A 23,986-nucleotide genomic window follows, 5' to 3' on the forward strand; every position below is an offset into this window, starting at 1 on the left:
TTCAGTTAGGAATTGGGTGTGGTGGTTACATTGTTTAAAAATGATTATTTAGGAGAGGGTGTTGAAAATTTGTAAAAAGTGTTTTGAAGTTCTTTAAGATCCACATACTGTTAAGTTCACTTCTTCAGTATGCAATACCACAATTAGACTATACCCCGGAATTGCTAGTAATAAGAAAGACAGTTAAAAGTTTGGACTAAAGTTTAGTTGAAGAGCTAAACGAGCCAGCAGTAAAACGCTGTTTATATGTATTCTTGTGAAGTTTAGGTATACGATATAAACAGGGAGGTCTGTTCTCTTAGCATTAATAGGCAATCTAAATTATTGTAATACTAAAGCATGATTAGCCAGTTTTCTTCTGGAAGATTTCATAATGTGTATGTGGTGTCTCAGTCGTTATTAAAAAGTCTAGATGTTATTTATTTACAGGAAATGTAATAATGTTTGCAGACAAGTATAAAGTTATTGGACGCCTTATCTGCAGATTCCTGGTGTAAAACATTATTGAATGCAAAATGCATCCACTCCCTCATTTACAAACTCAACATTCAGGAAAGTTGCTGGAGAATCTCGGCTATCCGAAAGGACAGGTTTAAGACCTTGTTTGCGCCACATTGTCAATAATTTGATAAAGTATCAAAGCTGCTTTCGCTAGGACAACCGATCCAGTTTTAGCTTGATCCACTTGAAACTTTCAAAACATGGAGAGAGGAAGCATAACGAATATAATATCATTTCTTGAATAACTTTTATTTAACAGATAATACATGTTCGTCGAAAGAAGCAATAAAAAGGTTGTTTTTTTTTCAATCACATTTTGATGATGAGAGTATGTCCGCCACTTGAAACCAATAATGATCGTTATCTCAATTGTATACAATTTCATTTGCCTGAAATTAATTTTAGTTCAAAATGTTGTTTTTTACAACACTATAAATCTTTGTATCATATTATAATTATCAATATTATAATAAAATACTTGTGGTATTGGGATGCATTAACACAATGGTTTGTTCATAGAAACTTTTCTTCAAATATGTTTTGTAGTATTATATTTGTAACATTTTAATTATAAAAATAAGAAATGATCAATGATTCAAAATGATAAAATGCAAAACGATGAAATGTTGAGTATACAAAATTATAAAATTAGAAGAAAAAATATTTCAGTACTTGACATTCTTTCTTGGAATTTCTCCTTTAGAACATTGCGGTCAACGAAATAGCTCCTTTGATTTCCTTAAGGAGTTGTGATGATAAAATAGTTTTATATCTAATATGTATTTTGATATTTTGTATATATTTGTCGTATATTCCTCGCTAGTAAATGGAACTGGAACTTCACTTTTCTCCCAATACGTGACATTTAGCGTTTTTGGGAGGAGGAGGTGACTTGTACAACTTAAGTCTGTGTAACAGGTTCACAAACATTGCAATGTCAAGCATGCCATCATCGTCCGAAGCTGTTTTCATGAAAAAGTCTATTTCTTTTTCCTCTAAATTCCTTCCGGTTCCTGTTTTCATTCGCTGCAATCCCTTTCTCGCCTCTTCCGGGTCTAGTTTTCCACTCCCGTCCGTGTCTAGGTCATGAAAACACTTTACAGCTTCAGCAGCACTGAAAAAATGGTAAAAGATCACATATCAGCTAGGAGATGTATAAACATCAATTCAGTTTATCATAAATTGTAGAAAAAAAAGTCACAGTCCCATTACCACGGTACCAGATGATCAATGTAATGATGAGACTGTAACTAAAGCTCTTGTGTTGTGCCATCACAACGTTCTTGGTAGATATTTCTAAATTGACCAAGCAAATAGAATGAGTTTATTTGCTCAATGTAATTTGATACCTAATAAATATTTTCTGAAATATATATACATTGATTGTGTCAGTTTATGCAATAACCAAAGGGTCAGATGCAATTGTATCAGCTGTATTTACATTCATATCACATTTGATATGAAGATTTCACTGAAAAGACGCCAAAGGTGTAACATTTTTATTGTTTATCCCACAATGTTTATGCGGTTGCACGCACCTCGTCGCGAGAGGAAATTTACAAAATGTCATATAGTACTCTTATATTTACAACTTACTTGCTGCCAGCCGTCTCGTAGAACTGTTGAAACTCCCATATGCTCATGATTTTATTTTTGTCCTTGTCAAATGAATCAAACATTATTTGGGCCTCATCTGCAGAAAGATTGAACTCTGTCTGCAACATCTCTATTGCTTCTTTCTCACCCAATCGTTTGGCAGGACCATGGACATAGCGGTCAAATACGGCTTGTACTTCTTTCCTGTCAAAACCAATGATAAACATTCATGCTACAGAAACGAGCCGATTACTTGTAAAATCCCTAGTTAAAAATCAGCAAAACGTACATTCAAATTGCAAACAATTAAAATTACAAATGAAGATGCTAAGTACATGTATATTTCATATATTACCAGGATATAAGCATGGTGTATATAAAAAACATATTCAAATTCCCTGATTATGTTAAATAACTCATATTCTTGGACGTATAATCGAATTCCTGCACAAAATAGCTGGTAAACAAGACATACTGCGTAAAAAGCATGTCATATGGCAATCATCCATGGTTTCTACTCAAGTTTAATATAAGATATCTAAGTAACCTGGAGGTTTTATCGACAAGGAAAATCATATCATCGGGTGATGAATCACATATCAAGCGTTTTGGCGGGGTTTTCATCAGAATTATTATCAGATATCCTAATGGTCTGAATCAATTTGTAACAGTAACTGTATCGTGTTTTCTAAGGAAGTAAAGTCAGTGTGTTGGAAAGGGAAAACGATAATACAACGTACACGGATAACGTAAACTGTGCCGAACTCATGTATTTAAATAATCTACAAATCAAAAACAAATGAAGAAAGCAAGAAAGAAGAACGAAAGAAAGAAAGAACAGCAGTGATGATAGTGAGATAACAGATGAAAACTCAGTAATCTCAATAACCGCTAATTATTCTAATTTCTTCAAGTGTATAACATTCTTTATCATGTCGAAGTCTTCTAATTAATATATTCAGTGGTTAAGAATCTTTCTGTAAATATAATTTCCAGAATATCAGTATTATATGGCCATTGTTTATCTTTGTTGGGGATTTTATGTACAGTGCCATTTGAATATATAAAGATCCATCCATGGTCTATATAATCTCAACTCAAACAAAGGAAACTATGGCGTCTTTCAATTGCCTTTCGAGCATTTTCAATAAAGTATCTCTAATCCAAAAATATAGCAACACGACAGATCCGAAAAGTATTACACTACTAGCCCAGTGTCTTACTTCCGCCAACAGTGGCCTAACCTTATTCCATGGATTACACATAATTGTTAACCCACATGCACGAACGTAGTCCCTAATGAGCCATGACTTGTACCAATTTACCGTGAAATATGGAAAGTATGTACTCAGAATATAATTGTTACACTGCTTCAAAACAACTTACAAAACAGCACAACAAAAAATAAAAGAAATTTTGATGGCGTACACATTAATGATTTTGAGGATGGTTTCTTAATGAATAAATTTATGAATGTTTGATCACGTGCGTATTCAGCGGGATTGCACATAACAAAAAATGAATCCCGCACACGAATCCTTTAGAATGAGAATGCAATACTTGCCAAAACAGGGTCGGCTTTAAACCATAAAAGATAAATAGTTCTGCTTGATATTAAAAATGATTGTCTGCCTGTTGTCTCATTTCTAAATGGCATTCTATCATAAATGTGTAAAAGGTTTAATTTCATACATACTTTATTTCTGATCTTTTACTCAACGAACGGTATCAAATGCAAGCATTACTGAGAGTGATGATAACCATGCTTGATACTTGCCAAAATCTGTTGGCAGAAACCCTGGCATCGTTTTTGCTACATTTGAGCGAACGCTAGTGCAGACTAGACATCAGCAACTGACCTTTTACCTTACCACACGAGCTCTGATTTTAATGCTTTAGATATAAAAAAAAGAAACTGCAACTTTGTTATCGTGAGTGCAACCTGACTCAGCGATGCTTTTGGGGGGCGTTGGCGAATTCAGAATAGAAATCGTAGAAGATTTCGTAGTTTGGAGAGTTGTTGATTATAAAGCAACATAAGTGGTACACATGATAGAAAACTGATTAGTTAAGAATCTCCAGCAATGAGGCGCGATTATGTCATTACTGTCTGGCGAGTCGATCACGATAGACCAGAGCCAGTGTTTACGTGATTACTATAGCAGTAGTCCGTACACATAACTTACCGATATGTACTCTCACGTTTTTTAAATGAATGCAAAGGCGTTCTTTCGTTGTATATATGAAACGATTATTTGATTATTTACATATGTTTATCAATAGATTACTAAAAACATCAAAGTTGTTATTTCCAGTATTTCTCCGATCTTGGTACTACATTTTTACAGATTATAATAAATCTAAATATACATTCCTTAACATTTTACGCTGTGCTCCGATGTATTGTTATCTGAATTCAATGGCAGAACAATATTTACTTTTTTTATTGTTTGATAGTTATTGTTTTTATACAATATATTTAAGTTAACCTATATGAATGATATTTACAAGATATAAAGCAAAAGAACCCATTATTTTGATAAATGCTAATACCCTTACAGCGTTATATATTTAGACGATATATAAAACAATATTTTAGTTATTCATGAATAAATATTTGTTTTACAGACCAAGTACAGTATAACACTGTGTTAAGTACTTACGGAATCTTCCTCCTGGCCATTTTTAACTGGAATGCCTGTTACCTGAAAGAGAGAGACAAGATAAGTACTTTGTGGTACGGTGTACAGTGTCTACTTTGTTGTCTGCTTTAAGATTTCCACTGAGTAGGAAGAGAACTCAGCTGTTTTTCATTATGCTGAGAATTTAACAAGCAGCAGTTTTACAAACAAGAGCCATGGCTGTTGGGTTGGTTATATAAAGACGACACGTATTTATTGTTTTTAAAGCTTATATAGATTTCATTTCACTAATATAACAAGTTTTACTATTTTCATTAATGACAATATATTAATAGCAGTAGAGATGAACAACAATGATTACTATTAGCCAATATTACAGTGCCTATTTACTCGTATTGATTACAATAATCGCTGATGTTAAGCATTAAGTAGTAAGAATATGTATCAATATTATTAAGAATGGGTTAATAATTCAGTACGTACTGATACTGTTTAGGTGGTACTTTTGGATTTCTTGAAATAAACTCTTCAAGAGAAGAACCTTTTGTACAACAATAACCTATTGTATAAACAAGTTGTTTACATGTTGTTGTTGTTGACATAACGATTTGGTATTGTTTCGTTGTTCCTGTTTAAATTGTTCCAATGTTCAATGAAGATACGATGTTCCCTTCCAAGAAGACACGGTAGGAACAACGTTGTTGATATTGTCTATTGTAAAAGTATTATCATCTAATTTTTTGTTCAGTTACAAAATGTACATATAGTAAAACCGAATCTGTTCTATATAAAATCTTACAAAGTTTCAGTTTCGATCATTAACAAAAAATATTGAAATACGTTTTAGATACATATGTAAGGTTTAATTTAACTGACTTTATATAATAGTGAGTTGTGTTAATCTAGGCGTAAGTGTATATTATTATATATGTAGCCGTTAATAAGGCTACTACATTAAGAAGATTTTGGTATGATACCGTTACTAAGACAACTTTTTTTGAGAAGATTGTGGTATGTATACCGGAATGAGAATACGTCGTATAAAACATCAATGTTTAGGTACTGTACATACGTCTTCACCTAAAACAGCTGTTTTCATGAATCACCGAAGAAAAACGAGTTCCTAGAGTGTGATTACGCTGTAGACTACTGTGGAAGTCATTACATTTTGTCTTTGCTTAACAATGTAGTCATGTTCTCAAAAATAACACGCGCGTTTGTTTCAAACGAGATGGATTGGTGGGAGGAGCCTCATTGCTTCATCCTAACATCAACTGTACCAACAAACATGATGCATTGATAGGGTCAACTATCCTCAAGATGTTTATCATGGTTTGAGCTTCTAAGCCACAAAGTTATAGGACTTGTGATGTTACTGTTTTTTAAACAAAGAATGTATAACTCATCCATACGGAATGTAGGTGTATACAACTGTACAAATGTATATGTAGATTATTCACTACATATCGTTACTTGTGGATTTTTTCATTATTATTCTTTTATAATGTACCAATACAAAGAGACACATAACACTAACTTTTTACTTTTACTTGTTAATCTATGTTACTGATGCTTTAACAGTGTATGCTTAATCTTTTGTAAGTTTGGGTGATGAAACTTATGTTGATTTTATTTTCTTTGTAGATTTCAGAACAACTAACGTTTCTCCGTCTCTGACTAAATACATTTATTTATGTCAACTGAATATCACTGGATGAGTACGAGAGAGGACAATTGTCTGGGAGTTGCACCAATTATGCTCCTGGCATGATACCGGAATCTATGCTCGATTTTATCTGTTAGAACTCAGTCTGTACTTCCGGTAGCTGCATGTGTAAATGTCAGTTTCAGTACGGTAAAACATGTCATTAACCCTCCCGCACTGCCAACAACGAGAAAGAATTGGCCAGCTATGTTGTACGTTCGTGCGGGTGAGGGAGCTGTACACTTGTAAAATCCGATAGATGTCACAAATTGTAATATTTTCTGTACACAAGTATGTAACGAGATGATAAATCAGATCTAATAAAGATGTTCTGTATCTACCGCAGTAATGTAAAATAATACACTACCCAGTGTATCAGCGTGTAGTCGACTTCAACAAAGCAACGCATTCTAGTTTATAGTATTATTCATATAGTGTGAGATCATTTTAGTCATACAATAACCAGCGCAGAGTTAAACGACGCTTAAATAGGTAACGATAATAGAATAGTTTAGTGTTTTTGAAAATAAATGCGCCTTGCAACAGTACAAATAATGTTTTTTTAATAGCCTTTCTTATGTAATTCATTTCTGTTTCATAAAATGGTTATTCATGTTTTAAACAATTGATATTACTTTCAAATTTAACTAAATTAATATTCTGGCATTTTGTTCACGAAAACAACGCAGAAATTTTTAAAACACCTGCATTATTTAATCTTATCTCTCTTGATGAAAAAATGTATACCTACAAAATAGAATTTTTTTTCCGTAATCTTGCTTTATTGTGGAGGAAATATTATAAGTCAACGCTTACCCTACACTTAACAGATGGCCTGTATTTTCAAGATCTGTTATCTAAACCTGAAGATCGGTTTTATTTATCGAACACGAAAGGATATTCAGTATTATAAACTAATCAAAGTCTTTAAAACAAACAGTTATAAGGAACAATGATCTGAATAACAACATACCTTGTAAATTTAAGTCAAATTCATCTATAACGATAAGAATATAAAACAAAACTCACCTTTTCCCCGGTAAGTACTTTCCTGATACAATGTAGAGAAATGAGAGCTTGCGGGTATACTTATACAAGGCAACCGCTCCCTCTACCGCAGTTCCGCCTTGTTTATCATCAAAGTATACACGCATCATCACTTGACTCAGACGGGAGCCTGATAGATGTGCAGTTATCTCTGGAACAAACAATCACTTACTCACAAACGGGAGAAAATTCTCGAGGCATGCAAAAAAAATCATACTAATATGCTTATGGAGTTCGCATTTTCAGAGGAAGCAATCTAAATCGGAAATACCATTAATTTTTAATTGAAGAGTGTTTCTTTTTTAAGTATTTTGCAATAAGATCATATGTGCACAAATCGGTTTCTGATTATGACTGAAAGAATTTTGTCTGGCTTTAGGAATGTGATACCCCGGCACGCGTAGGGCACGGGACAGTGCAGTACTTGTTATCGTGGGATAAATCCAATGTTTTGGTATCTTTCGAATCTTCCGAATAAGATACCAGACAGCTTATTTATCGCCCTGAAGGGTTGCGTCTATCTATAACATAAACCTAGGCAGTGTAGATCGTGTTTAACAAGAAGTATTTTCTAGCATGTTCCATCTACACAGCTGGTTTTCATGTTTATATGAGCCAAGGAAACCGAAACACGATAAAATTTATTTGCGAGGAATAGCAAAATAAAACGTACAAAAAGCACGAAAGACTGGTAATTTACACTGATGTTCAGCACACTAACGGTTCTTCTGATAAGGACGCTGCAACAACAGCGACATAGTCGCCTTTCTGTCAATCTGCATCGATACTCCTCACCATCGAAACCGAACAAAGTTTGATTAGAAAATGAAAGCTATTGTCGTAATTGAGTATAAGTTATTTAAACACAAAAAAATTTATTAAAAAACAAAGACGATTTTTCGGTTTCAATTTTAATTTTCCTGCGATAAATTTTGGAACAATAAAATACCTATTACTATTTTTAACATTTGGTCCTGAAAGTGATTACGACATCAACTGATTAGTATGGTGTACTATCTGATATGTCCATATATCTGCATGTAACTAACATTTTGTATTTGTGTGTGTGTGTGGGTGGGTTACTCCACATTCAAATAGTAATTACGCCATTTAAAGTTCCATATGTTTACGTAACAAATATTACCGTTTACAAGAATACGGATAATGTAGATAGTAATAAATAGTTTATGATCGTAGTTTGATCCAAACGTCACAAAGAAAGCTGAGAATGCTTGGGGCTTTCGCTGGTTCTTTTGATTGCAGCTGTGAGCATTCATCCTTTTATCTGAAATAATTTTGTTATCACAAACTGTCATCATATCAGCATGTTTATGTAAATTGTTGAAATCATAGAAGACAGACCATCGGCTATGTTTAAACAATTTGTTTTATAGTGCATCAGTAATACCAATAGTCCTATGGGTAAAATACCAAACCATGACAGGTAATGACAGGCGTACCATTACTCTGACAAAGGTATTAGGTATCAACGATTAATTTTGAGTCCGCTGACCACAAAACTCTTTCGTTGTATCCAAAAGTCCTAGTTCCAAATTTCCCATGTACCCCTGACCTGTCTCTGGCAGGAAATTCGCTTTCCGGAAATCCTTTTTCCCGATTTTGTTTTAACCAAAATCTTATTTCGTTTCTTGAAGTCTTCTTTCGCATTTCAATTTCCAAGCAGCCATATAGATCTTACAATACAGGCTGTGACAGAACCCAGCAGGTAGCTGTAACACAGATAACGCTTTTTCATCATAGTACAAATATTTTGATTTCAGAAATCTGTAATCTTCTTAACACGTGCACAAAACATTACGTACAAGTCAATACAATGCATGCTGTGCAAATTAAGTACACGTGTACTCTGATTAGCTATGTCTTAATTTCTCTCACGTGCACCTGCTTATCTATAAAGCACCACGGCTCATTTTAGTATAGAGCTTGTCTTTACTCACATTCCAGTTATTTGCAATCTGGGAGGATCATGAACAGGTAACTGGTCCGACAAAAATAAGCTAGGTCACTGTGGACAGAGTCTTTATTGCTGACTTTTTGACAACGCGGTTAGCTGGTCCCGAGAGGATCACAGAATTTCCAGTACTTACATTGTGACTTTCATCATAGAAGCAAAAGACACCTACCCTTCAGGTACAACTGATCTTATTCTCCTTCTACTTCGGTGGTCTTCGTGTAAATCTTAAGTTACTGATAGTTTCACATGATTTCAGTTAGAACTAGAAATTGTTGGCCAATAATTTGACGAACTTTTCATCTATACACACCACCTTACCTAGGGGTCAATCGTTTCCATAAACATGATAACTAACCATTTAAACAATATATATTTTACATATCTTGATTCTAGACCTAACAGCTACAGATTATTTATTTGTGTTACCGGAAAAAAGAACTTTCTACATGTGACTCCTTCGTTAAACCGAAAATTGTCATTTGACAAAATAGTTTCTTATTACTATCAATTGCGATTAAATGCAATGTGCATTAACCAAACATCATCACTCTGTACGTCTCGCCTACTAAAAATAAAGATTTTAACAAAACTGACTCCTGAGACCTGGGTCAAGGTCATTCATAATATCAAAGTTGATAGCAAACAGCTGGGACATCAAACATGTGGAAAATCAAGGCTGTGGAACGTTTTCAAAGTCTGTTACCCAAAATAGGAATTTTTAAATTAGACCTTTATCGAGGATTGGAAGTGCACTTATCAGATTATTACATTCAATAGCAATTGATCACAGTATGCTACTGACAAAACTTCATCACCGTGTACCTTTTGGGGTATTGAGAAAATACTATTTAAGAATAATTGAATACTGTGACCTTGGAAGTTGGTCAAGGTCATTTGTATTATCAAAATTGATAGCCAATGACCAGAGTCTCCAAAATATGAAATATCAAACTCTAGACCTTCTGAAATTTGAGTACTTGTCAAACTTTGCGACACAAAATATTAAATTGTAACTTTGACTCATATCGACAACCGGAAGTTGAATTTTCAGCCTAGGTTTTGTAAATACATTCCATAGCAATTGATCAAATTTCATCATCATGTGCTTCTTAGATATTGACAAAATGTTATTGAAAAATGTTGACATAATTGACCTCTGTGACCTAAAATTTCGGTCAAGGTTATTTACATTATCAAACTTGACAGGCAAAGTCCTGAACATCTGAAATGTGAAATACTCTGTAGAATTTGAGAATAATTTTTTTTAAAGTTTGTTACAGAAAATTTCCAATTTGAATTTTGACCCCTACCTAAAACCGAAAGTTAACATTTTAAAATGAAATGTCATTTATTTGTTATTTTACATACAATATCCAAAGATTAATTAATTACATTCAGTCGTTAATGAGACACTGCAATTCAAAGAAAATCGGATATGACGTCCTGGGGCCACTTTGTTTTCCTGATGAAGTTAAAAATGTCACTTACTTGTAGACGACATTGGGGAAACATTGTCACTAACAATTTAGTGAAATATAAGAACCTGATATAGGTCTAAAACAAGTTTTACTAATTTATCGGCATTTAAGAAGATCAAAGGAAATTTTCAAAATGGCGTCCAATGTAAACGACAAATGTTAGATAAATAATGAAGACACCAGATTTACCGGATTATTTAAACGATCTCTTGCCACCTATTGTTGCAGATAATAACCGATACAATCTTAGAAATAACAATGATTATAGAGGTCCTCTATTTGGGCTTTCTCTTACAAACCTCTCTTTTATACCTTCTACACTTCGTATCTGGAATTTGTTAGATTTCTCTGTACGGTCACTGCCTTCTATAAATTTGTTTAAAACCTCACTTACTTTAAATACACAACAATCCCCACCTATCTATTTTAGTTATGGTGAACGGAAGTTAAACATAATACATACTAAACTTAGACACAGTTGTAGTTTTCTTAAATACGATCTTTATCGCGAAAATCTTGCTGAAAATCCAGTTTGCTCCTGTGGACATCCTTGTGAGAATGCCTTTCGCTTCTTCTTCGAGTGTCAAACTTTCAGAAATGAAAGACACACTTTGTTTCAAAATCTGGCTGAGTTAGAAGTAGATTTGAATTTAGAGCTTCTTTTATTTGGTAATATTGATCTTTCTGAGGACCTAAACTATTTTGTCTTTACACATGTGCAAAATTGCATTAAATCCAGCAAAAGGTTTTAAAAGATTCTTATACGATGATGTATTTATGTCTGTGTGTGAATGCTTGATATGTATAATTTATGTTTTAGCCTATCTCTTTATAAACATGTATTTGAAAATGTATGTTGGGAGAGGGCTCCAATAAGTTGTAATAACTTGTGCCCAATTCCCTTGTTCAAATTTATTTTGGCAATAAAATATGTTTAAACTTAACTTTTAAACTACCGGAATGACATTCTGTATCGATCTGTAATCAAATTCAAAAGAAACAAAAAAAATGAAGAAAAAACTCAAATTTATGACCTTTGACATATTTTGTAATGAAATGTAAAGGGTATAAATTTAGATATTGGAATTGTCTACAAATACTATAATTGCAAAAATGGCGGCCATATTGGATTTATGGCCAACTTAGAAATGTTACACGTGTATCTTCAGATAAGTACCTACAAAATAATAAATAGATTGTAAACCTATCTCTTACCGATCAAGAGATGTAGACTTCACAAAATCCGGAAGAAGAAAATCAGTAATGATAATAAAAACGTAACAAGATGTCTGTTCTCCATCAGATGAAAAGTCCTAATTAGAGTTACGTTGACAGGTCGGTATTTTATTTGTGTTTTTGACATTGCGTTTAATCTTACTTACAGGGGCTGGCAGTACACAGAGTGTATATCGTGTTTGAAGATCTGACTGTGTTTATCTGGGCTTGAGGGACATGCCATGATCAATGTGTGTGTTTGATATATTGAGGCTGCCGCGGATGGTTACCCAGCCTGTAGAGGGTCGCCATGGACAGGGTATTTATATAATCTTTATCATGGATTCTATCTAACGTGGACTTAGAGATAATCTTAAATGATAGGATGATGCAGCGCGTTGTGGACAGGAAGTTATCATATCTAGATAGTTTCACCATGAACCACTAACTTTTCATCTGGCTGAGACTCTCAACGAGGGCAGGGGTTTTACCTTAGAGAGGTTTGACAAGGAGAGTTTATCAGGTCTGACATATTTACTGTGATAAGTGTTTTATAAGTGTTGTATAATAAGATGCATTAAAATAATTGTTTAACAAAACCTCCCTCATAACACAAGTTTAAAGAATTCCGAGAAAGGTTGTTACTGCCTTGGTTAATAATATGTTCCTGTGAATGGATAGTGGGTGAAAGAGACAGAAGATTGTGGAGTACCTGGCACAGGCTTGTGTTGCAGCAACAACAACGCTCGTGGTTCACTGGGGCACACATTGTTGTACACTTGTAATATTTTACGTCATTCTTGTGTGGCGATGTGGACAGATTAAGAGTTATCGCCCTTCCAACATGGTGTATTTTATTCTGCCTCGGAGAGTGGGAGGCAGAGGTATATACAGTCTCTGGAAACCATGATATTACATCCGAAACAACATCTTCTTCTTCCTCTCCTCTTATTTTTGCATAAAATTTATAAATAGTTGTTCTTTAATAAAAGTCGATTTGATATGGTTTGCCATAGTCATTTAATAAAAGCGGTATATTCCATTTCAGAAGAATCGATCTCACTTAACAATTCAACACGAATAAAGTGTTACATTATTGCTAAGTCATACGTCACGATGTGACTTGTACATAACATTCCTTAATCTAGAGCAAGTTAATGAAAATAACGTTATTTAGGAACACCAGTTAATAATTATAATATAAACATTCTTGCGTTACTGTGAGATACAAATCCTTGTGAATCTGAAATCAGTTTACTTGTTAAATTACCTGAAAGGTTCGAAGTTGTATAGTTTAGCGGAGTAATAGAGCACGCAAAATGACAGGTAAATTGAAACTGGCATCACTGAAATGTGCGAAAATAATGTTTCACGAAGAATACTCTTCGTTCTTTTATGTTTGTTCCTCTATAAAGGTCCATTTATTTCACATCAGAGTACCCAACCCACTTGTCTCGATTTTGTTCATTCTTATTTTTGAGTACAATTCGCCAGTATACATACGTCCTTGGGTTAACCAAGCTTAAGTCACATTTCTAGCCATCGGGTTCAGCAGGCCTTGAAACTTAACATAATATCTCAAATCACTGGAACATTTGACACAATAAGACACTTTGGTAAATAGGGTCTGGTGAAAAATAGGTATACATGAAAAGTAAACAATGAATTGCTACATTTACTGCTATCAAAAACGACATCAAAAGGCAGACAATCTTATAAGACATTAATTCAAACTCTATGAAACGAGCACAAGATTCGTGAAAATGCAAGGGAAAGCGTCTTCTGCTTCACCACGCTCCTCGCTGAAAATAACTCTAGTGGTATATGAATATAACTTGCGGTAATGTAATGTAACAAGTGGTTGTAAAATCAAACAGCAGGATTATTTATAGGTAATAGATAATAATTTCTTTATAACTATGTTATGATGCTTGGAATATTGCACTTAAATATTTGATATATAGAATATCACTAAATAAGTAGTCTAAAATCCGGCCAATCAGTATTAACACCATGAGACAGCTGTAATCTAAGATCCAATCAATCAGTATTAACACCATGAGACAGCTGTAATATAAGATCAAACCAATCAGTATTAACACCATGAGACAGCAGTAATCTAAGATCCAATCAATATCAGTATTAACACCATGAGACAGCCAAACCAATCAGTATTAACACCATGAGACAGCTGTAATCTAAGATCCAATCAATCAGTATTAACACCATGAGACAGCTGTAATCTAAGATCAAACCAATCAGTATTAACACCATGAGACAGCAGTAATCTAAGATCCAATCAATTAGTATTAACACCATGAGACAGCAGTAATCTAAGATCCAATCAATCAGTATTAACACCATGAGACAGCTGTAATCTAAAATCCGGCCAATCAGTATTAACACCATGAGACAGCTGTAATATAAGATCCGACCAATTAGTATTAACACCATGAGACGTCTGTAATCTAAGATCAAACCTATCAGTATTAACACCATGAGACAGCTGTAGTCTAAGATCAAACCTATCAGTAATAACACCATGAGACAGCTGTAATATAAGATCAAACCAATCAGTATTAACACCATGAGACAGCTGTAATAGTAAACAACAGACCAATCAGTATTAACACCATGAGACAGCTGTAGTCTAAAATCCGGCCAATCAGTATTAACACCATGAGACAGCTGTAATCTAAAATCCGGCCAATCAGTATTAACACCATGAGACAGCTGTAATCTAAAATCCGACCAATCAGTTTAAACATCATGAGACAGCTGTAGTCTAAGATCCAATCAATCAGTATTAACACCATGAGACAGCTGTCCAATCAATCGATCAATCAGTATTAACAACACAGTGATCAATCAGTATTAACAACACACAGTGATCAATCAGTATTAACAACACAGTGATCAATCAGTATTAACAACACACAGTGATCAATCAGTATTAACAACACAGTGATCAATCAGTATTAACAACACAGTGATCAATCAGTATTAACAACACAGTGATCAATCAGTATTAACACCATGAGACAGCTGTAATCTAAAATCCGGCCAATCAGTATTAACACCATGAGACAGCTGTAATCAACACAGTGATCAATCAGTATTAACAACACACAGTGATCAACAATCAGTATTAACAACACACAGTGATCAATCAGTATTAACAACACAGTGATCAATCAGCATTAACAACACAGTGATCAATCAGTATTAACAACACACAGTGATCAATCAGTATTAACAACACAGTGATCAATCAGTATTAACAACACAGATATAAATCCAATCAATCAGTATTAACACCATGAGACAGCTGTAATCTAAACAACACACAATCAATCAGTATTAACACCATGAGACAGCTGTAATATAAGATCAAACCTATCAGTATTAACACCATGAGACAGCGGTAATCTAAGATCAAACCTATCAGTAATAACACCATGAGACGTCTGTAATCTAAGATCAAACCAATCAGAAATAACACCATGAGACAGCTGTAATATAAGATCCAATCAATCAGTAATAACACCATGAGACAGCTGTAATATAAGATCAAACCAATCAGTATTAACACCATGAGACAGCTGTAATATAAATCAGTATTAACACCACAGCTGATATAAGATCAGTAATCATCCAGTATTAACAACACACAGTAATATAAGATCCAATTAACACACACAGTGATCAAAATCAGTATTAACACCATGAGACAGCTGTAATATAAGATCAATCAATCAGTATTAACACACATGAGACAATCTGTAATCTAAGACACAATCAATCAGTATTAACACACATGAGATCAGTATAACACCATAACAACTGATCCAATAATCAGTATTAACAACACACAGCTGATCAATCATATTAACAACAATCAATCAGTATTAACACCATGAGACAGCTGTAATATAAGTATAACAACACACAATCAGTATTAACACCACAGACACCATGAGACAGCTGTAAGATCAATATCAGTATTAACAATGACACAGCTGTAATCTAAGATCAAACCTATCAGTATTAACACCATGAGACAGCTGTAGTCTAAGATCAAACCTATCAGTATTAACACCATGAGACGTCTGTAATCTAAGATCAAACCTATCAGTATTAACACCATGAGACAGCTGTAATATAAGATCAAACCTATCAGTATTAACACCATGAGACAGCTGTAATCTAAGATCCAATCAATCAGTATTAACACCATGAGACAGCTGTAATATAAGATCCAATCAATCAGTATTAACACCATGAGACAGCTGTAATCTAAGATCAAACCTATCAGTATTAACACCATGAGACAGCTGTAATATAAGATCCAATCAATAGGTATTAACACCATGAGACAGCTGTAATATATAAGATCCATGAGAGGTCTGTAATATAAGATCCAATCAATCAGTATTAACACCATGAGACAGCTGTAATATAAGATCAAACCAATCAGCAATAACACCATGAGAGGTCTGTAATCTCAGATTCAATCAATCAGTTTAAACACCATGAGACAGCTGTAATATAAGATCAAACCAATCAGTAATAACACCATGAGAGGTCTGTAATCTAAGATCAAACCTATCAGTATTAACACCATGAGACAGCTGTAATCTAAGATACAATCTACATATTCTTTTCGGTATATCATATATAGTAATGGCGAAAACAAACCTTTGAACACAGTGGACAGGGTAAGCAGTGATTTACTTTCTTGAAATGGAAAATTCGAACAAGACGATCGGAATCATCATGCTTTATATTGATATTGGTGAAAGGTGACTCCACTGGTCGAGGTGGGCGGCTAATACAGAATGTTATGTTTTGCTTGCCGGTTCGAGTGGGTGTAATACAATGAACAAGGTCAAGAGATTTCTTCTTATCTCAAGACAAGACATCATCGATATATCTTAAACTTCAAAACTGAAGGATTTCGTAAGGTCTTTTCAACCTGTTTTGATCAACTCTGATAAATTCGGCCACGTATGGAAACAAAAACAAGACAACCAAAGGCCGGACAATCAGTCTGTTGGAAGATTTGACCAACAAACTTCACGAAGATAAAGCACACCAGAAATTCACTAATCTTCATTGTTTAACATACATGTGTGTCTCCTCTGGGCTTAAAAACGAAAAAAGTCCCAGTATAGTTGTTCACAACCATACACTTGGAAGCTCTTAAAACCAAGGAACTGGACGCTCCTTTAGTTCAGAATAGGGTACAAAAGTGTAGAGAAAGGGTACAAGTTCAAATGTAATTATCACAGTTAGAGAGGTTCTTTCCAAATTCTTCAAAGTCCTTCTCGGGTTTACATTATCACAATAACACTGTAAAACTTGTTTGTTGGTACTACGAAAGGTTTGTGGTAAGGCAACCAGAGAAATATATGTCTGACGTCTCATGGTCAAACAAACATATAACCAAACCCGACTAATACTGGTAATGTTACTGAAACACGGCTAGTGTGATAATGATTGACCTTTAAGCTCTGCTTTCAATGAGAAGTGCACCTATTCATTTAAATCTCTGAAACACTACAGGTTATGACTTTAACTAAAATGTAATATTTAGTGTTATTCTGGTTCACTTGGGACACACCACCCCCTCGCCGATAGCAATATTGTGTGTGACAAAAGATGCATAACGCTGCGTCATCAAGGAGGTGAGGAGATACAGAGAGATTATTAGTCTAAATCACATACGATCACGGTATCACATTTCAAATTCCTCAGAGATTTAAAGACAACTTACGTCATGGTGATACGTATAACTGATACTTACCGAAGCGTGTACTCTGGAGGATGGCGTGTTTTGTGGCCAACCGATTGGTCACTCATCATTGATCATGGAGGACACGGAGAGATAGGGATAAGTAACATCAGTGTGTAGGGCAGGTGAAATGTCGGACCTCCTCTAATAATGTTACATTGTATACAATCTGGTACAAACTCTTCTAATCCTGTTACATTGTATACATTCTGGTACAAACTTCTCTAATCCTGTTACATTGTATACAATCTGGTACAAACTCTTCTAATCCTGTTACATTGTATACAATCTGGTACCAACTTCTCTAATCCTGTTACAATGTATACATTCTGGTACAAACTCCTCTAATCCTGTTACATTGTATACAATCTGGTACAAACTTCTCTAATCCTGTTACATTGTATACAATCTGGTACAAACTCCTCTAACCCTTTTACATTGTATACATTCTGGTACAAACTCTTCTAATCCTGTTACATTGTATACAATCTGGTACAAACTTCTCTAATCCTGTTACATTGTATACAATCTGGTACAAACTCCTCTAATCCTGTTACATTGTATACAATCTGGTACAAACTCTTCTAATCCTGTTACATTGTATACAATCTGGTACAAACTCCTCTAATCCTGTTACACTGTAGACAATCTCGTACAAACTCCTCTAATCCTGTTACATTGTATACAATCTGGTACAAACTTCTCTAATCCTGTTACATTGTATACAATCTGGTATAAACTCTTCTAATCCTGTTACATTGTATACAATCTGGTACAAACTTCTCTAATCCTGTTACATTGTATACAATCAGAAATCTATATACTGGTACAAACTCCTCTAATCCTGTTACATTGTATACAATCAGAAATCTATATACTGGTATAAACTTCTCTAATCCTGTTACATTGTATACAATCAGTAATCTAGATACTGGTACAAACTCCTCTAATCCTGTTACATTGTATGCAATCTGGTACAAACTCCTCTAATCCTGTTACATTGTATACAATCAGAAATCTATATACTGGTACAAACTCCTCTAATCCTGTTACATTGTATACAATCAGAAATCTATATACTGGTATAAACTTCTCTAATCCTGTTACATTGTATACAATCAGTAATCTATATACTGGTATAAACTCTTCTAATCCTGTTACATTGTATACAATCAATAATCTATATACTGGTACAAACTCCTCTAATCCTGTTACATTGTATACATTCTGTTACAAACTTCTCTAATCCTGTTACATTGTATACAATCTGGTACAAACTCCTCTAATCCTGTTATATTGTATACGATCTAGTACAAACTCTTCTAATCCTGTTATATTGTATACGATCTAGTACAAACTCTTCTAATCCTGTTATATTGTATACGATCTAGTACAAACTCTTCTAATCCTGTTATATTGTATACGATCTACTACAAACTCTTCTAATCCTGTTACATTGTATACAATCTGGTACAAACTCTTCTAATCCTGTTATATACTAATATACATCTACTACAAACTCTTCTAATCCTGTTACATTGTATACTAATCTGGTACAAACTCTTCTAATCCTGTTACATTGTATACATCTGTTACAAACTTCTTCTAATCCTGTTACATTGTATACAATCTGGTACAAACTCTCTCTAATCCTGTTACATTGTATACAATCAATAATCTATATACTGGTACAAACTCTTCTAATCCTGTTATATTGTATACAATCAATAATCTATATACTGGTACAAACTCTTCTAATCCTGTTATATTGTATACGATCTACTACAAACTCTTCTAATCCTGTTACATTGTATAATCTATATACTGGTACAAACTCTTCTAATCCTGTTACATTGTATACAATCTGGTACAAACTCTTCTAATCCTGTTATATTGTATACGATCTACTACAAACTCTTCTAATCCTGTTATATTGTATACAATCTGGTACAAACTTCTCTAATCCTGTTACATTGTATACAATCAATAATCTAGATACTGGTACAAACTCCTCTAATCCTGTTACATTGTATACAATCTGGTACAAACTCCTCTAATCCTGTTACATTGTATACAATCTGGTACAAACTCCTCTAATCCTGTTACATTGTATACATTCTGGTATAAACTCTTCTAATCCTGTTACATTGTATACAATCAATAATCTAGATACTGGTACAAACTCCTCTAATCCTGTTACATTGTATACAATCTGGTACAAACTTCTCTAATCCTGTTACATTGTATACAATCTGGTACAAACTCCTCTAATCCTGTTATATTGTATACGATCTAGTACAAACTTCTCTAATCCTGTTACATTGTATACAATCTGGTACAAACTCTTCTAATCCTGTTACATTGTATACAATCTGGTACAAACTCCTCTAATCCTGTTACATTGTATACGATCTGGTACCAACTTCTCTAATCCTGTTACATTGTATACAATCTGGTACAAACTCCTCTAACCCTTTTACATTGTATACAATCAGAAATCTATATACTGGTACAAACTTCTCTAATCCTGTTACATTGTATACAATCTGGTACAAACTTCTCTAATCCTGTTACATTGTATACATTCTGGTACAAACTTCTCTAATCCTGTTACATTGTATACATTCTGGTACAAACTCCTCTAATCCTGTTACATTGTATACAATCTGGTACAAACTTCTCTAATCCTGTTACATTGTATACATTCTGGTACAAACTTCTCTAATCCTGTTACATTGTATACATTCTGGTACAAACTCCTCTAATCCTGTTACATTGTATACAATCTGGTACAAACTTCTCTAATCCTGTTACATTGTATACAATCTGGTATAAACTCCTCTAATCCTGTTACATTGTATACAATCAGTAATCTAGATACTGGTACAAACTCCTCTAATCCTGTTACATTGTATACAATCTGGTATAAACTCCTCTAATCCTGTTACATTGTATACAATCAGTAATCTATATACTGGTACAAACTCCTCTAATCCTGTTACATTGTGTACGATCTAGTACAAACTCTTCTAATCCTGTCCATCGATAACAACATCATTCATTAACTCATTCATTCTGCCCCATGTATTGGATCTCAGCCGATCACAGACGGTGATATGTCAAGTGGTCGCTGGTTTTTAACCAATCTATATTAAAACTACTATTAACGTCTGAAAAGGTGCTTACACTGAGTGTTTCAGCACCTCTTGTAAGAACTAAGCGGCTACCGTATATCGATGGCAAGTGTGGAGCAGAAATAATCTTATCCACTACGAAGCTAAACTCGTTCATCACACCCCCTATCACAGGGAGGATCATGATAGGGAGATATCTACACTGATATTGTCGACATTCAGATGACATTTTGAAATAAAACAGGTGCTTTACATATTTTGTTTTCCTTTACTGGGTGATATTGTAATCTGTCAACCAAGGTATATATACCCTGATCTGACACCCAGTCATCACTAAATACTTTTTACCTATGCTAAAAAGTGAGGCCAGCATCGTATTGCAAAGGAAGTTTTTTACAATAAATAAAAAGTTACTCGATATGTCTTTAAAGTATTTGTAATGAAAATGATGTGAAATGTTAAGATATGTTTTATTTGAATTTGTTTACCAGATAATGTTATGCTGTCTCTACAATATATACATACGTTATAATACATATATTGATTAATATTATTTATATTTCAATATTATATTTTCACATAAAAATAATGTTTTATTGACATAGTTTATGATATATCTTACTTACAATATTTATACTGATATGACGTTGTAGAGAGTGTCAGAATTGTTTGTATGATCGTACATATAGCACAACCATTTGGCATATCAACAGAATGTTGAAGCCATACTTTATACAGTGTGTTAGATTTATATATCCTCATCTTGTTGCTGAACACATTAGTGGGAATATTGGGTAAAATCAAGACAAAAAATGTTATAATAGCTCGTTTGAGACATTTCGTTGTAGCTAACGAGTTTGGAGTCATTACGGTTGATTGAAACGTAATATGTTAATTCCATCTCATAGCCTCGCGTGTCAGACAAGTTAATTTGAATTAGCAGATTAAGATGACAGTGAAACTGCCGGTACTTGTACTCGTCCCACACACGCTTGTATTGCAAAATTGTGTTTGTTATAGTTTTAAAACAAGAAATGTTAGTGTTATTTATTCCTACGATTTTCTTATCATTTGTTTTCTTATTTTGTTTTATTTTTCCGAAATAAATTTCTTTATTGGAAGACTGGTTTAGGATCTGCGGTGGGTCGGAGGCAGAATAACAATTGATTAACTAACCTACAACAACAGAGTTTACAAAAAGCTATTCTACCACATTAACAAATAAAACCCCCAAATTTTCTCAATGAAACTAAACATGTATTACAACTTCATCCACTCGTGGAAAGGTAGAACCAAAGGTAAACTATTGAAATAACTTTGTAACATCAGAACAGAGTGATTCCAGAGTATTTAATTATCTAATGGTGCGTATAACAATTCACTGACGGCAAGAATGCTTATACGTACAATAAAATTGTCAAGTTAGCTTGCTCCACATATCCAAGACTCATTGTTATTAACAAAGTTGAAAGAAATACTATAAATGCATCATAAAGTGCCTTCTCACTGCACAATTACATGCCTTCATGATTTATTTCATTTTCTGTTCATTACATTTACTTTGATATACTGGGGCCGTGTAGGCCGTTTGTGTCTGGAGGCTTAATCAGCGTGTGTTTGGTCCTGTGAAGTGCCTAGTACCACATAAGTATGTCCGGTCCAGCCTGTGATCTCACGCTGTTACACGTCAGTGAGCAGCCTCTGTACCAATACCTGCCATTCAGTTCCGGTGTCACTCTGTAGAAGCTCTGACGTTGAAATTCGTGTATAAAAACGCATTGGCTGCGTTATTTGTCTTCATTGGTTTCAGCTGATATTCTATGTGCTCTGTGATCAATCTAGTTAAAGAGATACTGAATTTAAGTTGGAATTTTCATAGAATGTGTTTATATCAAAAGCAAAAATGCTTTATGAAAGTGATGTTCGGTATACAGCCAGGCAGCGTACTACGCCGTCGATACAGTGCCGTAGATTTGGCTTTTATAATTAATCATCAAGAAAAACAGTAAAGGTCACAATAAGAATGATGTTTTTTAAATTAGTTTCAGTGCTTTTTCGTAAGCACTGAATTATCATAACCACACATAGAATCACTTAGATTTAGCGGTAGAGTCAAGCCATGTAATGAATATTTTAACATGAAAGTTGTCGCAATTGCACGGAAACTTGCGTACAAAGAAGTACTGTATTGTCTAAAAGCTGAAACTACAAAGAAAGGACTTTCTCATGGAATGTTATATAACAATGTCCATTCAGCCGATCTTGAATAGATTTATTTATCTATTCGTCTTATCTGTTTGTACATAATGTAGGTGTTTTTTGTCAATATATTTTGTCCTTATTACATAAAGAGAAAACAAAACAAACAAATATCTCAGTTTTAGACTTTTGTTTCTTCCATACTTAACAGTTTTATTCTAGATTTCGGTGAGGAAAGGATAAATCTGTTTTAGGTAGGGAAACGACAACTGAAACACCCTATCACGCTAATTACAATAGGGTAGCGCCATCATTTTATATAGCGAATACATGTCGCAAACTGATAACATCAACTTCAACACATATTTCATGGAACAGTGATTATTGTGTAATGTGTTACTGTTTTTTTTCAGTTATGCGAGGAAAATGATGGGCCTGTTCTGTGGACAGGGATATCTCAACCCTGGTGAAAGTGTTTGGCTGGTCAGCAAATAACATTCTGTTAATCATCGTTCCTGAGACGGTGACATCGACCTTGAACTCTGAACTCGGAATACTGAAACGTGAATTCATTCGAGTCAATGTAATACTTTACATTAGCAAACATTTTATGAAATCAATTTAAAGTAAGATATACAAGCGCTAAGAAAAGATGCCGCGATAATTTTTAACACGGGACACGGGACAGAATCGGCGTGAT

At 34.1% G+C, this 23,986-nt stretch overlaps 1 protein-coding gene across 1 annotated transcript; it reads right to left on the reverse strand.

Moving 5' to 3' along the window:
* Positions 1 to 731: 731 nt before the first annotated feature.
* LOC132548216 (calcium-binding protein SPEC 2C-like) lies at positions 732 to 7,586 on the reverse strand. Its single transcript, XM_060212038.1, has 4 exons — positions 7,474 to 7,586; positions 4,761 to 4,802; positions 2,098 to 2,301; positions 732 to 1,615 (listed from the first exon to the last, which is right to left on the reverse strand). The coding sequence occupies exons 2-4, from the start codon at positions 4,778 to 4,780 to the stop codon at positions 1,342 to 1,344; spliced, it is 498 nt and encodes a 165-aa protein (XP_060068021.1). The 5' UTR covers positions 4,781 to 4,802; positions 7,474 to 7,586; the 3' UTR covers positions 732 to 1,341.
* Between the last annotated feature and the right edge of the window lie 16,400 nt (positions 7,587 to 23,986).

This window comes from Ylistrum balloti, unplaced genomic scaffold (assembly GCF_031769215.1).
Source record: "Ylistrum balloti isolate Yb309-2 unplaced genomic scaffold, AGI_CSIRO_Ybal_v1 Utg370006, whole genome shotgun sequence".
In the NCBI taxonomy this organism is placed as follows: domain Eukaryota; kingdom Metazoa; phylum Mollusca; class Bivalvia; order Pectinida; family Pectinidae; genus Ylistrum; species Ylistrum balloti.